At 39.1% G+C, this 17,076-nt stretch overlaps 1 protein-coding gene and 1 long non-coding RNA gene across 3 annotated transcripts; both read left to right on the top strand.

Annotated features, from left to right (window-relative positions):
• The first annotated feature begins 39 nt into the window (after nucleotides 1-39).
• On the top strand, nucleotides 40-16,554 carry ampd1 (adenosine monophosphate deaminase 1 (isoform M)). Of its 2 annotated transcripts, none has more exons than XM_083555223.1 (15): nucleotides 40-232; nucleotides 6,648-6,804; nucleotides 7,050-7,152; nucleotides 8,073-8,238; nucleotides 11,634-11,853; nucleotides 12,048-12,177; nucleotides 12,264-12,458; nucleotides 12,688-12,819; nucleotides 13,002-13,165; nucleotides 13,473-13,599; nucleotides 14,163-14,326; nucleotides 14,616-14,736; nucleotides 15,245-15,418; nucleotides 15,692-15,802; nucleotides 16,157-16,554. In XM_083555223.1, the coding sequence occupies exons 1-15, from the start codon at nucleotides 211-213 to the stop codon at nucleotides 16,310-16,312; spliced, it is 2,142 nt and encodes a 713-aa protein (XP_083411349.1). In that variant the 5' UTR covers nucleotides 40-210; the 3' UTR covers nucleotides 16,313-16,554. The 2 variants fall into 2 exon arrangements, with proteins under 2 accessions (XP_083411349.1, XP_083411348.1); XM_083555222.1 differs by having other exon boundaries at nucleotides 40-238.
• LOC310732959 lies at nucleotides 685-2,431 on the top strand. The gene is made up of 2 exons (XR_014535593.1): nucleotides 685-2,276; nucleotides 2,313-2,431. It is a non-coding gene; the product is annotated as an uncharacterized lncRNA (long non-coding RNA).
• Nucleotides 16,555-17,076: the final 522 nt, after the last annotated feature.

Raw genomic sequence — 17,076 nt, 5'->3', positions numbered from 1 at the left:
GAGCCTCCTGCACTCCTATCCAGTGTGGGTACATGGCTCTGGTTACACTCGAAAGCTGATGTCTTATTGCAGCTGAACACGGGCGAGCCGCACACTTTCCCGCTGCTGAAGCACCGTGTGTGTGTGTGTGTGTGTGTGTGTGTGTAAAGGAGCGAGCAGCTCTATCTGTCTACAGGGAGACGGCTCTAGTGTGAGCGACACACCTCCATCATGCCTAAGGGTAAATTGTCAGGTGAGTGTCTGAGCACCACCCAGAATCCTGTTTATAACACCTTTTTGTGCAGCTTTTTCCATTTCTAATATTGGCTACATGAAATTCCAGACATTTTCGATGCATAATCCAGGGATTCTGTGTTCCAATTTTTTTTAATGCTTTGGAGATTGGCTACTTTCAAAGCTGTGCTATCAAACCCGAGTGACCTGTGCTCTATCAAGGGTTCACAGGGCACATTTTAATGGCGTGTTCACTTGGGGGGTTTTTTGGGTTCTGAATGTGCAAACATCAAGACCTCTGCAATTTTTTCACTTAATTATTTTTCTTTCCATGTACCATAGTTCCAAACCTAAAATTTCGATAATTTGTGAATCCCAGATCCAAAATAGTGCAGAAAACTGAGCTAAAATAAAGGACCACACACAAAGGAAAATGTTTTGATTTTTTTTAGGGGAAATCCTGTATTTGTCATCTTTCAATCTGTTTTAACTTCACTAATGTTCACACCAAAGTTCATGGAAGCACACAAAAATGGAGAATTCCTTCATCTCAAAAAGCTCAGAGGTTTTTATTAATGTGGAGACTAAATATAAGGTACAGAATCAAAGTACACTAAGACATTATTAGCGCCTCTCTGCTTAGAAATCCAATTTATCGCTACAATAGGAAAGAAACGCAGGTCTGTTTGAAGCCTTGGCATTTAATCCAAACCGATGGACCTGCTTTAGACAGGATGACCCGGGACACCTGCCCTGCCATGACTAATCTGAGCCGATGATTCGTGACTTGCGAAGGCTAGAAATCAGGTTACTGTTTCACCCTCCAGTCTGGTTCGGTAACCTAAGAAAGCATATAATCCGCTCGATATATGTGCATTTGGACTGGCGTGGGCCACAGGATTTTGGTGATATTTATTTTTAGAGTTGCTTGTGGTATCAGAATAGTCTGCTGTTACATATGCACGCCAGCAGTTTATGGGTCACCGATTTCTTTTTCAGTTTGGCCAGTTTCCTTCTTAAAGACATTGCAATTCAAATGATTAGCAGGATTAACCTGTGCTTTAACAGGTAAATCAATAAACTGTTCTGGATTCAAGATTTGGATTAGTGATCAATGCTGTATTGTTTTCTCTGCTATTTAAAATGGGATATAACTCAGCCAGTCATTAACTGTTTTGTTGCTATTTTAAACTTTAGTTCTGAAGCATGTAAAAGAGCATTGACACTGGAACTGAGAACCACTGCTTGCTTCTCAATGAGGGACATAGTTTGACATGTTTGTGATCACTGATGATCACTTTAGACCTGTAAAACAACGTGGTTCAGAATTGTGAGGGAACCCCATGCTCTGCACACATTTTTCTGATCTAATTTGCCTTTGAGAGCTGTCTGAGCTGATAGTTGTATAAAGAAAATGCTGTCCACAGCAAAGGAAATAAGTACATGGTCAGGACGGTGTTTCCGCAGCTAACATTGCTGACTCACAATACCAGGGTTATCGTCATGTTTTTTCATGTCCAGCTTTTATCTTCATTGGGTGTTTCCAGTTTCCTCCTGTTCTCCATATTATAAGTTGGAAAGTGGAAGCCCAGTGGTTCATTCTTATGTCCCTCTGGATAAGTGCATCTGTCAAGTGTAAATGTAAACAAAATCACTTCTATGTGCATATGAATGTGTGTGTGCTCAATGGACTGGCATCCCAACCCATCCCAAGTGTATCCATGCCATTTACTCGGCATTCCCAGAGTAGGCTCCGGATCCACGACCACCTTAATCGCTATACGGTGGTTGCTAAAAACAAACGCGCTAAGGAATGATCTAAGTAAAGTTTCAACCACTACACCTTCAGTGAATAAAGGTTCCTCAAGTGATAATTAAGGGGTCTAGCCTCCTAAAAATCATCTACTTGAAACCTTTTGCATCACACATAGAATCTTTCTTGCGGGAAATGAAGAGCCTCATTGTAAAAACTGTGTTTTGAAAGCAGGTTAGTTGTTATTTAGTGAGTTCTATTCTAAAATTCTTATTAAATAGAATAAAGTGTTGGAAGATTTTTGTTTTAGGTGAATATTTGGGTGAATTACTTGCTTTCACCCAAGATCCATAGTTATCAATAAGAGTGGCACGTCTACAGCCTGGGTGTGTTCCCCTTCTCATGGCAGTGGAAATTAATCACAGTTCTCGCAGCCAATTGGCTAGAATAAGTTTGGGCACAAGGTATTTAAAAAAAATAAATAAATAGAAACACTTCAGCTGAGAGAAATCCAAACAATTGTCCAATGTAAAAAAAACTAAACCAAAAAAAACCCTTGTACAATGTTACTGTCAGCAGATAGTTGCTGTAGTTCATTGTACTATTTGGCTCTATATTATTTGAGATATTCCATCTTTTTCAGATGGCTTAAACTTTGCACTGTTTATTATGATATACGCCATATCTTATTACCTACTGCACCTTGTGTACATTAATCACTCTCTCCCCTTGTACATATGGACCCGTACCCTCATTTGAAATATTGCTGTTTATTGTAAATAGGTCCTTCTGGTTAGGTGCTAACTGCATTTCATTGGTGCATGTACTTTGCACAATGGCAATAAAGTTGAATAAAAACGAATTTAATCTAAAACCCCAGTTTCTATCCTGATCTTGGGTTATTTTTTGTGTGCAACATGTTCTTTTCTAGGTTTCCCCATCATTCAAAAAAATGCAGGTAGGGTTTATTGGCAAAACTAAATTGCGAACATGTGTGCATGGTTCCCCTGCGATAGTATATTCCTGCCTCATGGCCTGAACAGGGCTTTGTATGCACTGTCATCCTGACCATGTCAAAAGCAGTTACTGTGTGAATGAATTAAAATGTTTGTATCTCTAGCGGGAAACAGGGCAGGAAAATTTCACATATTATACACTAAAGATCTTGTTGGAATAGGTTTCATGTGTTACAATTCTTTTTAATTTGTCTTTTCTATATGCCCCCTTTCCCTGTGTGATTGGGGGATTTACTACATCAGATCAAGGACCACGTAAGTATCGGGGGTTCACCTAGGGGGCTGCAAATTTAAGCATGTACGACTAGATACATCCAGTTTTTTTAAGCACCAACCTCAAAATTGGGAATTGTAGAATTAACAGCTAAAGGTGAAGAAAGGTTCATGGGAACAGGAATTGGTGACTAAAAAGTGGTTTCTGTACAGAACTCTTTGTTTAATGTTCACCATATTCCCTTTAATAGTCTTCATCCAAAACAAGAACAATAAGGAATTTATGTATATTTTCAAATAGACAGAAATTCCTATAAACATTCATCATTCAGTAGTTTTTGTATATTAATTGTATGATTTATCATTCTATAGTATGTAATAAGTCAAGTACATGTGTGGTATAATATTGTATGTAGTATCAGCATGTCTTCATTATTACCCGATGAAGTTCCTTGCTTGTGAAATGAAACATTTCTGAGATTAAACCAATATACTTAAAAAGTTTTGACTTATTATGATCGGATAATTGGACGTCGAAAAACCCTCTCTGGCAACTTGGGACCTTATCATGACTTCCAAAAGGGTTTGGGTTCCCTAAACGCCAACAGTGCCACGTTTTGTGATGTGAAAGACTGAAACACTAAGAGAAAACAATATCATGATCAAAATTACTAAAAAAAAAAGAAGGTATTTACAGCCTTTGGTTAAATAATTCTTAAAGAAACAGCATCATGTGAAAGTGAACCATCAAAATACAAATGAAGTCGATTTCAGTTTTAACACTACAAAATGTTCAAGGATGGAAACACTTGTGCGAGCCAATGCAATTGCTCAGGATGCATGCATTTTGTGATTTCATAATTTTCCCTTTCATCTTTCCTTGGTCTACCCTGCTGCCTCCCTCTTTTCTCCATCCTGCTGATGGATCCTCTATGTTCGCCTCTGGGCAAACGTTTTCAGCTAAAGGTAATTACAATACAATGCTGCACTTTGTGCTTGACCTAAAGCATTTTATTCACAAGGGACTTGAGCAGAAAGGAAAATCACCCATGCATCCATTTTATTCATTTGCTCAATCGGAATCACGTGACAAATGAATAAACTACATGGTGTTGCTGTTATTTGGATCGTTTTATATATATAACGGAAATGCATGATGAATTTCATTAAGGATCATTGCGATCTTTTGATATACAAACTGGCTATTTTTCTCACTTTCATTGAGGTATTCCATTCTCTGCTTGCACATATTAAACGGTCCCAAAATACAGATTAGTACACATTTTGCACTGCTCGTGATATTTGAAAAATGTATATATAGTATATATAGGTGCATCTTAATAAATTAGGTGCATCTTAATAAATTTGAATATCATTAAAAAGTTAATTTATTTTAGTAATTCAATAAAAAAAAAAAAGTGAAACTTGTATATTATATAGATATTTTAATTGTTTATTTATTTTAATTCGGAAGATTTTGGCTCCATAAAAATATGAATACTTCATAAGACCAATCAAAAACACATTTTAGTGAGTTGTTGGCCTTCTGGAAAGTATGTTCATGTACTGTATATGTACTCAATACTTGGTAGGGGCTCCTTTTGCTTTAATTACTTGCATTAAGGAATTGCTTTAATTACTGAAGATGATCAGTCTGTGGCACTGCTGAGGTGGTATGGAAGCCCAGGTTTCTTTGACAGTGGCATTCAGCTCAGATTCTCTATGGGGTTCAGGTCTGGTGAGTTTGCTGGACAGTAAAGCACACCAAGACCATGGTCATTTAACCAACATTTGGTGCTTTTGGCAGTGTGGGCTGATGCCAAATTTTGCTGGGAAATGAAATCAGCATCTCCATTAAGCTGGTCAGCAAAGGGAAGTATGAAGTGCTCTAAAAGCTCCTGGTAGACGGCTGTGCTAACCAAACTTTACACTGAACCTCAAGCAACGTGGATTCTGTGCCTCTCCTCAGACTCTGGGACCTTGATGTCCAAATGAAATGCAACATTTTCTTTCCTTTCATCTGAAAAGCAACAATCCAGTCCTTTTTGTCCCTTGCCTAGGTAAGACACGTCTGACATTGTCTCTGGTTCAGGAGTGGCTTGACACAAGGGTGTGGTGGCTCTTGAAGCACCGACTTCAGCTGCAGTCCACTCTTTGTGAATCTCCTCACAATTCTTAAATGGGCTTTTTTTCCACCTTTTTCTACCACATTTTATCCTTCCATTCAACTTTGCATTAATGTGCTTGGATACAGCACTCTGGGAACAGCAGCTTTTTTAGCAAAGACTTTTTGTGTCTTACACTCCATGTGCAGGGTGCCAATGATTGTCTTCTGGACAACTGTCAAGTCAGCAGTCTTCCCCCATGATTGTGTAGCCTGAACCAGACTGAGACACCATTTAAAGGCTCAGGAAACCTTTGCAGGTGTTTGGATTTAATTAGCTGATTAGAGAGTGACACAACGAGTCTCCAATATTATACTTTTTCACAATATTCTAATTTCCTCAGCTGTAAACCATAATCATCAAAATAAAAAAAAATTAAACACTTGAAATATATTAGTCTGTGTGTGTGATGAATCTATATAATAAAGGAGTATTATATATATATATATATATATATATATATATATATATATATATATATATATATATATATACATATATATATATATATACAGTGAGGAAAATAAGTATCACCTGCTATTTTGCAAGTTCTCCCACTTAGAAATCATGGAGGGCTCTGAAATTGTCATGGTAGGTGCATGTCCACTGTGAGAGACATAATCTAAAAAAAAAAAAAAATCCAGAAATCACAATATATGATTTTTAACTATTTATTTGTATGATACAGCTGCAAATAAGTATTTGAACACCTGAGAAAGTCAATGTTAATATTTGGTACAATAGCCTTTGTTTGCAATTACAGAGGTCAAACGTTTCCTGTAGATTTTCACCAGGTTTGCACACACTGCAGGAGGGATTTTGGCCCACTCCTCCACATAGATCTTCTCTAGATCAGTCAGGTTTCTGGCCTGTCGCTGAGAAACACGGAGTTTGAGCTCCCTCCAAAGATTCTTTATTGGGTTTAGGTCTGGAGACTGGCTAGGCCATGCCAGAACCTTGATATGCTTCTTACAGAGCCACTCCTTGGTTATCCTGGCTGTGTGCTTCGGGTCATTGTCATGTTGGAAGACCCAGCCTCGACCCATCTTCTATGCTCTAACTGAGGGAATTTTTTTCTGCATGAGGGATGTTTTATTTTATTTTCATGCCTTTGTCTTATGAACCATACTATACTGTTTTCACTTTCTCCTTCATCCATTATCACCATCACCTGTGCTGATTATACCAATTTATTTTGTGTGTTTAATTTGTAATTTTTGTGTGGTCTAGCAAAAGGGTCATGACAGTAAACTGTGTATTCATGTATTGGTTATCGATTCAAAACAGATGATCACATGCGTGCCTTCGCTGAGAAGGTGTTTGCCTCTGAAACAAAGGATGAAGACGTCCGTGAGGAGATCTCCCTGTTCGGAGTGGCTGAATGCCCCATTCTCCACCAGGAGCTGGCACACCACATAACCATGGATGATGATGATGAGAGACGGTAAGGAAAAACAATGCAATAAGTAACAACCATAAAGCATTCCTTCACATGGATATACTCTATTAAAATACATCTAATGGCCAAAGGGGGTGTACAACTGACCATCACACTAACGTTCTTTCTCACATCAGTGCATCCAATTTGGAAACACATGGTTGTCTATACATTGTATGTTATAAATGTACAATTGTGCTTTACTAGGAATAAAGGGCCTCTGATTACCTCTGATTTTAACTATCTAACAGCAAGAAGCATATCCTTCGCGCCCAACAACTGGAAGAAATACCAACCTATCTCGAGGTGCCTCATTTTCAGAGGGTGGCCATCATAGGAGACTATGCTGCTGGGGTAGGTTTAGATGAGCAAGCTCCTGAGTCTTATTTAAATCAAGCAGGAATGTTCTAGTTTTTAAGCTGAAGCAGTTGTGTGTTGTCAGTTTCCCCAATGCATAGCACCTGAAACCAAATCTTGTTATGCAGTATCATGGTTTTAAACATGGTTAAAAAATATGCACTTTATAACTTCCTGCACATCACTGCCCACAACAAGATGTGCCACAGTGATAGTCTCTTACCCGAAAAGACTGAGTGTGTAATAAGATCAAAAGCTTCTTTACCAAACCTCTTTTTTGTTATATTATGAAATGTTTTCCACTACAAAAACCTGTTATTTTAACAGAAGTCAGTTTTTTTTTGTTTTTTTTTTACTTTAAAATCAAGAGGTCAGGTCTGTATAACTGAGATAACTGTAAGTTGCACTGGATAATGACGTCTGCCAAATGCAATGTAAATGGACACATGCATGGAACCTTATTTAGCATTAGCCAACTTTACATCTCAGTTTATTCATCAGTATAGATAATATATACTGATAATGTACTAAATGGTGCTTTCAGTTTGCAATGTTCCTCTAAAAACATTTTACAGTACTCCCTTACTTGTAGTCTTTAACATTTTAATCTAAAATCATTTGTGTAAGTATTTTTAACATAGATAATTTTGACCAGTGACAACTAACTATTACTGCTTTACAATACTATATACTATATAAACTATATTTATAGTTTATATATAATTATCTGTTATATATTTAAAAAATTATATAATTATCTGTCAATTTCTTATCTATCTATCTATCTATCTATCTATCTATCTATCTATCTATCTATCTATCTATCTATCTATCTATCTATCTATCTATCTATCTATCTATCTTATACTATATACTATAGTAAAGATCTCAATCAAAAAAAATATTTATTTGTTCAGGTGACAATGGATGATTTTGAGGTGGCCTGCCAGGGTCTGTACCGTGCTTTAAACATCAGGGAAAAGTACATGAGACTGGCAATACAGAGATACCCCCAAACCGCATCTCAATACTTGCGTGAGATTGAGGGGGAGCAATGGAAACCAGAGGATCAGGTGTTGCCAGGTAAGAAACAGACAAATCTTATACTCCAGATCAAATATAGTTGATTATAAGATTGTTTACTCTATTTTTAATTATGCTTTGTACTCAGCACTAGTTAATTTTCTATTCTGATTGGTTTAGAATGTAATTACTTTTCTCCTAAAGCAGCTCTAGCTGCAAGTAGTGAAAAAAGGACAAGCAAAAGTCGAAACACAATATTACAGGCTATGGTCATGAAACGGCTTGGTATGCGCACAGGAACACAATACAGTGAGGCATTAGCTTAGCATAAGAAGGCTACAAACAGGACATGACCCTTGACCAAGAGGTGTTCACAATTCAGGCAAAGGTTTTCTCTGGGGGGGCAAAGGGGGGACTGTAGTGGGAGCTGTTACAGAATCCCCCTTCCTAGGAACACCTCTGGGTGTTCTCCTACAGGGCCTTCCTCGGGGAGTGGGTTGGTCAGGATGGTTTCTGTGGAAGTCATCAGTCAGTGAAGGGTCTAGAATATCCTCCCAGCTTACCCAACTCTGCTCCTCCAGTCCGTACCCCTCCAAGTACACAAAGTATTGGAGTTGACCCCCCAATCTACGTGACCATAAGATGGGGTACCTTCAACATCCAGAGAAGGTGGAGGGTCCAGTCTTGATTCCTCGTCATTTGCGGGCACGTGTGCCAGACTAATAAACCTCAGACTTAGTTTTCTGCATGGTAGTTTTAGCTTATTGTTTCGGGTTGATAGCCACACCATCTGGCTGGGTTGATTTAAGGGGGCGTCTTCTACAATTGTCCTCTGCAAATGCACATGGGCCCTTTTTCAGATTTCTCTGCTCCTGCCTAACCAGTCGTTCACCACTGGGATGTCTGTGACTGCTTCCGGCCATGGGAATGGAGTAGGTTGTTAGCCCAAGACACATTGCTATTGGGTGAGAGGTTGGTAGAGAAGTGGTTTAGGGAGTTTATGGGAATATTTCACCCACACCAAGTACTTGCTCCAGAGGTGTTGTTCCCTATTGCAGTAGCTCCTAAAGGAAGCATCCCAATTCTTGATTTATTCATTTAGACTGCTCGTTGGCTTGCTGGTGGTATCCAGACGTGAGGCTGACCTGAATTCTCAACATATCACAAAACACTTTCCAAACCCTTATGGTGAATGGGGTTTGGTGATCTGAGACATTTCCTCTGGTGGACTAATACATTGGCTGTTTCTTACGCCTTCAATTGCAAAAATTTGGAGGGCTTGGAGAAGTGATCAACAGTGATTAACACGGTAGTGTAACCTCGAGAATTGGGAAGGTCTATGACAAAGTCTATAGCGATATGTGACCAAGCCAGTTGTGGTGTTGGGAGTGGTTCTAGGAGGCCATATGGTAATTGGCACAGGGTGTGGCTTAGCGTTTCAACATATTTATTTACGTCCGTCCAGAGAGATGTCCATCAAAAGTTGTTCTGAACCAGGCTGACGGTGCGATGGATACCTGGATGCCCAGTGCTGAGCGATGTGTGCACCCATTCTAGAAGTCGTTGCTGATGCCCAATCGGGACATTCTGTTTGTCAGGAGAGCAGTTCTGTGGGGTAGGGGAATTAACATGGGCTTTGGATCTCCAATATCATGTCCAAAAGGATAGGGACAATAACTTAGGGGTAGAATGGGCTTCGGCATTGTCATTTGTTCAATGAAGTCGTGGCAACATAAAAGGGTGTTCGCCTTGACATTAATTTCCGTGAGAAGAACGCATATGGGTAAAGATTTCCTGGATTACCATAGCGTTGTGGGAGTTCCACAGCTGAAGACACCCACTAGGGTGTGCTGGGATCTGGGTGGTGTAGGATTGGGCCTGTGGTGAGTCCTCGTTTTAAAGTCTCAAACGCGCTCTGAGCTTTTTTGGACCATTGAAGTTTTTTAGGCTTCCTCCTAAGAATGGTGTGGCCATGGTACTGTAGTTACGAATAAAGTGGCGGTTAAAAATTTGCAAAGCCCAGAAAGTATTGCATTCCTTTATGGGTCATCAGTGTTGGCCAAGCTGTCACTGCTTCAACCTTGCCATGATCCATCTCCACTTCCTGGCAACTGATGACATACCATAGACAGGTGGTCCATTCTTAGCTTGACCATAAGTGGATGTTGTAGCATTAGGTTTACATGTAGGACATGAAGGCTGTAGGTAGGCAGGTACTGTTCCAGGCAGTGCTTTATGCACCTTGGGGTCCATCGTAGCAGCTCCTACATTACCACAAGATCACAGATCATGGGCCTTGAGCCAAGGGAACCCTAGGATAATGGGGTTGCAAAGGGGGGGAGATGACAGAAAGAGTAATCTTCTCCACATGGAGCAGTTCAGTAACATATTCCTGGGACCAGGTGGAGTAGACTCAATGTGCGGTTCATTAGACAGTTCAAAAACATAAGACAGGATGCAGAGTCAAAGAACAATCAGGAGTCTGATACATAATATAATCAGTCTGCGAAGCAAACTGAACCAAAACAAACAAACAAACAAAACACAGAACCAAAAGCGTAGTCAGGAAAGGATAAGCAAAAGTCGAAACACAATAGTACAGGTTATGATCATTAAACGACTTGGTATGTGCACAGGAATACAGTGGAACCTCGATACTCGCGACTTTGACACTTGCGATCTCAATAGTTCATTACTTTGAACCGGACTATGAGTAACTCGAGAAAAATCTGATAGTCCACGAGTGGCTCGAAAGTTCGGAGTAACATTTCAAAACAGAGTTTGTACCAATAAATTACATACAAATGTTTGAAAAACTATTTTATTATTGTATTATTCATTTAAAGTAGTAAATAAAACATTTATGACAAGTAATTCACAATTTTTGTTGAGTTTACAGTACAGTAAATGTACAATTCCCCTTGAAAAAAGAACCATCAAAGGGGGAGTCAAAACCTCGCCAGTTTTAGTTATTTTCAAGGGGTCATAAAACGTAACTCCGGCAAGTATTGAGGTTGCACGGTACAATACTTCACAAGGCAGTAAACATAAGAAGGCTGTGAACAGTTAGTGACCCTTGGCCCGGGAGGTGCTTAGATTTAGATTTAGGTTCCCTCTGGTGGAGTGGATAGGGAACTGCAGTGGGAGCTGTTACAGGTGGCCAAAGCTCATTGATGCACAAGGGGAGCAAAGGTTGGCTTGTGTGGTCTGGTCCAACAGACGAGCTACTGTAGCTCAAAATGCTGAAGAAATTAATGCTGTTAATGCTGATGGGTCAGGAATGTTTGGGCAGCAAAAGAGGGACTAATTCAACATTAGGCAGGTGGTTATAATTGTATGCCTGATCGGTAACCATAAAGTTATGCCTCGTCGGTGTATATAATCAACACTGTTGTCTTTTCTGCTCAGTAAAACAACTTACCGTAATGTATATAATTCTGTATTGTGTGTGTCAGTCTTCACTTCACCTCCTAAAAAAGGAGAGGATCCTTTCAACACCAAGTCTCTGCCATCTAAAGCTGGCTACGTGGCTCGAATGCAGGATGGAGTTATCTATGTCTATAAAGATGAAGCAGCGGCAGACAAACACGAGCCTTTGCCCATGCCTGCTTCCGACTACAACACCTTTATCGATGACATGAACTTTCTAATCGCCCTCATTGCCCAAGGCCCAACGTGAGTTCTCCACAAGGTTTTTTGTAAAAGTTTATAGTACACAAAAATCAAGAAAGAATAAAAATCTGTCTTCAGTATAGAAAACAAGCCTCAAATTCACAAAAATTGCTGTGACTCTAAAGATATTTTTCATGATACTGAACCATATCCTTTCCATTATTGTTACAAATGTATTTGGTGGGGCCTTTTTTTAGAAAGACGTACACTCACCGTCGTCTGAGGTTTCTCATGTCCAAGTTTAACGTGCATGAGATGCTGAACGAAATGGAGGAGATGAAGGAGCTGAAGAAAAACCCCCACAGGGACTTTTACAATTGCAGGAAGGTACTGCAGATTTCAAGATCTAATCCGAATTTGCATTTATATATTGGAAGCTATGCTGGCACTTTAAGAAAGTTCTTTGCCTGTAGGTCGACACTCACATTCATGCTGCTGCCTGCATGAACCAAAAGCATCTTCTGCGGTTCATTAAGAAGTCCTACCGAGTAGATGCTGACCGAGTGGTGCACAATATCAAGGGAAAGGACGTAACTCTTAAGGAACTTTTCGCCTCCCTCGATCTGCATCCCTATGACCTGACTGTGGATTCACTGGATGTCCATGCTGTAGGTTCTCGTGTTATGCCGATGATATTGATATGGCTGATTTGTTGTGCAATTTATAAACAAAATGCTATTAAATCCCAGTTGAACCATTTGCACCACTGGTCATTTAAGGAGACCTATGTTTGTAATAACCAATAATATATTACCCCCTGGTGATAACTTGTGAAACCGGTATGTTTGCACCTCTGACTTTTAAGCTCTCATCCGATCCTCAGTCCTATTCCTGCAGGGTAGACAAACCTTCCAGCGCTTTGATAAGTTCAATGCCAAGTACAACCCTGTGGGAGCCAGTGAGCTGCGTGACCTTTATTTGAAGACTGAGAATCACATTGGAGGAGAATACTTTGCCACCATCATTCAGGTACACAGTGAAATTGTCAACACCTAGAAAGTTACGGTAACATCACTATCTGGAGGTTCTGCATTGGATTGCTATTCTTTGCTTGAAAAAAAATGGGGTTTACATTAAAAGAATTACAATCTAATAACATTATTCCATTTGATGATTGATCAACCAATCAGCTTGATTGATTATTGACACAGGAAGTGGCCAGCGACCTGGAGGATGCTAAGTACCAGTATGCTGAGCCTCGTCTCTCCATCTATGGCTGCAGTCCCAATGAGTGGACAAAACTCTCCAGCTGGTTCAATAAGAACAGGGTGTTTTCCCCTAACCTTAAGTGGATGATTCAAGTACCCAGAATCTAGTATGTTCTGATGATGTTTTACAAAACATAAAACATGTTGAGCTTGCATATCACATTTGTTCTGGAGTTCTGAAAGATATAGTAGATGTGTATGTGTTTAAAGGGTTTTAGTTTATTATATGCATGAAGTATTGTCTAAATTTACATCCAGCAAGGTTGAATTTGTTCAAAACCTTTCTATTTTTGTCCTAGCATTTGACTGGTACAAAATATATTCTGCTGTATAGCTTTTCTGCCATAGACACCTACCTTTTTGGAGTCAATGGATTTAAACATGAATTGCACATTCTGTTGTCTCCTCATCCAGTGACATTTTCAGAGCCAGGAACTTTGTTCCTCACTTCGGGAAGATGCTGGAAAATATCTTCATGCCCATTTTCCAGGCCACCATTGACCCCCAGTCCAACCCTGAACTGAGCATCTTCCTGCAACATGTACGTGACTCAGTGAGAATGATAGACAGACTTCGTATATATAGAATACTATAAAAGTCACAAAATCCTTTTTATTGTTACCCAACATCTTAACATTAGAATAAAGATTTTATTTCTACAGTGTCCTGAAATAAGTTAATACTCCAAAAAATAAGGCAAAATTCCAGAGACAGTTTTTTTTATTACAGATATGTCAGAAATGCATGAGTAATGGGCAAAGATTGGCCATGCCATCTGACAGTCTGTTGGAACAACTATGACAGATGAATGATTTGAGGATTTAAAAGCAATTCAGAGGATATAAAATAAGTAAAAGGAGGCTATTAGAGGATATTTATATCAAATTTAAAAAATAATGTGGTACTATAATGTGGAGCAAAAGTATTTTTTTTGTTCATAATCATTAATGTTAATTTGTCCATTTCTAATACTGTATGTTAAATAGGTAAATTGACTTTCTTGTTATTTGGGATAACAATCGGCTTTCAGTCACATAATTACATTTATTTGTCACCTCACCTTAATTATATATTACATCTTTTGTTTTTTTCTTGTGCCCACAGATCACAGGCTTTGACAGTGTGGACGATGAATCCAAGCACAGTGGTCACATGTTCTCCACAAAAAGCCCTAAGCCAAATGAATGGGACATTGTGAAAAACCCATCTTACACTTACTACATCTACTACATGTATGCCAATATTGCCATGCTCAACCAGCTGCGCAAGTAAGTGTCCAGAAAACAGGTTGTGGAAAATATCAGCTAAATCCAATCAGTGCTATGTTTTAGATGTGTTTGCTTTAGGTAGATATTCCTGTTTTGTGCATTTGAGACCAGCAGAGGTCCTAGAGACCTCATGAAGCTGCTTCAGCTCATTAGCTGGCAGGATAACTCTACTACAAGAGAACTTCATAGCTCTCTGACACTAAGACTACATGTGGATATACTTTTGTACCGTATATAGACTCTAAAACATTTATGTATATTTTTTCATATGCGTATTTGCGTTTCCCAGGGAGAGAGGAATGAATACATTCCTGTTCAGGCCACACTGTGGAGAGGCAGGAGCTATTACCCACTTGCTGGCCTGTTTCATGACAGCTGACAACATTTCTCACGGCCTCAACCTCAAGAAGGTCAGTGTGTTACCTGTCCTTATTAACAGGTGGCGCTAGCTGCAGCTGTTTTTGTTTTGAGAACTGTTGAGTCCAAATTGAGCTTTCCATGATAATGATCAAACATTTGTTACCAGACTATAAAAAATATCAGTACATTTATAGACTGAAAGTTATATATAAATACAGACATACATTAAAAACAAAATTAACTGACATTTGTAATGTAACTCTAACCCCAACCACCCCTGTAGAACCTTATATTTATACAAAAGGCCCGGTCCAGACTGTCACTAATCATCTTTCACAGTTTAAAATGAGTGTTTGTTCACACAGAAAACACAGTTTTGTAACAAAATTTGTTTAAACCTCAGATACCCACATCCCACTACATGACATATAAATCCTGTTCTTGTGAAAAAACATTCTCAGTCATGTTGAGTGATGAAAACTACCAGACTCACTATAGGACTGGTTTGGAAGACATCCAACACACACAATGTGTTCTGTATATCTTTCTGACCCACAGAGCCCAGTCCTGCAGTATCTGTACTTCCTGACCCAGGTCCCGATTGCCATGTCTCCTCTTAGCAACAACAGCCTTTTCCTAGAGTACAACAAGAATCCACTGCTGGAGTTCCAAAAGAAGGGCTTGATGGTGTCTCTGTCCACTGATGACCCCATGCAATTTCATTACACTAAGGTGAGATATGACTGGGCCAAAATAAAAAGCTTGCTGCAACCAATGTGCGGTTATTATTGATATATGCTAAAGTACACATAACTCCATTAAGTACCAATGATGAAATAATGAGCAAGTCTTGTAACCTTGATCTAGAACACACCCCCAAGAAAGTCCACTCAACATGGCATTCCTTTCTCAAGCTCAGCATATGATTTAATGGCTATAGAATTGTAAAAAAAAAAAAAAAAAAAAAAGGTAAAACAGCAAACTAAATATCTATCTGTCCTTCAGGAACCCTTGATGGAGGAATACGCCATTGCAGCTCAGGTGTTCAAGCTCAGCACCTGTGACATGTGTGAAATCGCAAAGAATAGTGTCCTTCAGAGTGGCCTGTCACATGAGGTAGGGTTTATATATTTAATATATTATTATATTGAGCAAAGGTTTTATAGCACACACTTCCCAGACTGACAAGACTCTAAGAGTCCATGTGAATAACCCCTGCCCACAGTCAATCAACCTTATAAACATTTTATTATGCTAGACTTTATGTATGGTACATAAATAGTCATTACCAGTCTTTTAAAAAGAATTATGCTTCATTTTTATTTGGAAATCCTTAAGACTTACATGTCCATTGTAGTTTAATTGACATGCATTGTGCATGAATACAACTAAAGTCCACTCCTATGTGATTTAGGATGCAATTTATTCTTTTTCTGTCTTTAACAACTATATAATTTACCCCTCTTACAGGAGAAGGTTCAGTTCCTGGGAACTAATTATTTGAAGGAAGGTCCAGAAGGCAACGATATACGCAAGACAAACGTGGCTCAGATCCGTATGGCCTATCGCTATGAGACTCTGTGCTATGAGCTCAACCTCATTAAAAAAGGTGTCAAGGGTGACTAATTGACTTGAAATCACACTTACATTTACACAGATTTCTGCCTTACTCTCTAGCACCTAAGCTTATATTTTAGACCCAGTGACCCCTGGTTGTTTAAAAAAATACAAAAAAATTGACGCTGATATCTTGATTGCAGAATAAACTAGTATATAAAATACATATTTGGATAGCTCATGGTAAATTTTCTGCTCAACACAATTGTCAAGCCCTAAATAAACAATTGGGATGAACACTCTTTACATAACGTGTGTGACGGTATTTATTTTATCCGTGTTAAACTTCTTGGGATTTTGGGGGATCTGTAACACTAATTTCATGATTGTCCATCACATCCATGAAGTCTTATATACACTGTATTGCCAAAAGTATTGGGCCACCTGATCATAAGTATAGTATGGGATTTTTTGAGAATTGCATTCCACATTTAGTCCCAATTTGCTCCACTCTTCTGGGAAGATGTTCCACTGGATATTTGTGTTCATCAGCCACGAGGGTATTACAAAAGACAGGTACTGATGTAGGTGAGGAGACCTGGGGTGCAGTCGGGTGTTCAGTAGGGATGAGATCAGATCTCAATAGCAGACCACTCAAGATCTTCCTCTCCAAAGCATGTAAAGCAGATCTTTACAGTTCTGGAACAGTTTTGGGTTTCCATGTTCGAGTGAATGCAAAATTGTATTATAGCGCATCTAAAGACGTCCTCGACAGTGGTGTGCCTTCAGCTTTGTGGTAACAGTTTGGAAAGTACCACATATTGCAGGAAATG

The sequence above is a fragment of the Silurus aristotelis genome (assembly GCF_946808225.1).
Source record: "Silurus aristotelis genome assembly, chromosome: 11".
NCBI classification, from domain to species: domain Eukaryota; kingdom Metazoa; phylum Chordata; class Actinopteri; order Siluriformes; family Siluridae; genus Silurus; species Silurus aristotelis.
This window is presented reverse-complemented; position numbering and strand designations above follow the sequence as displayed.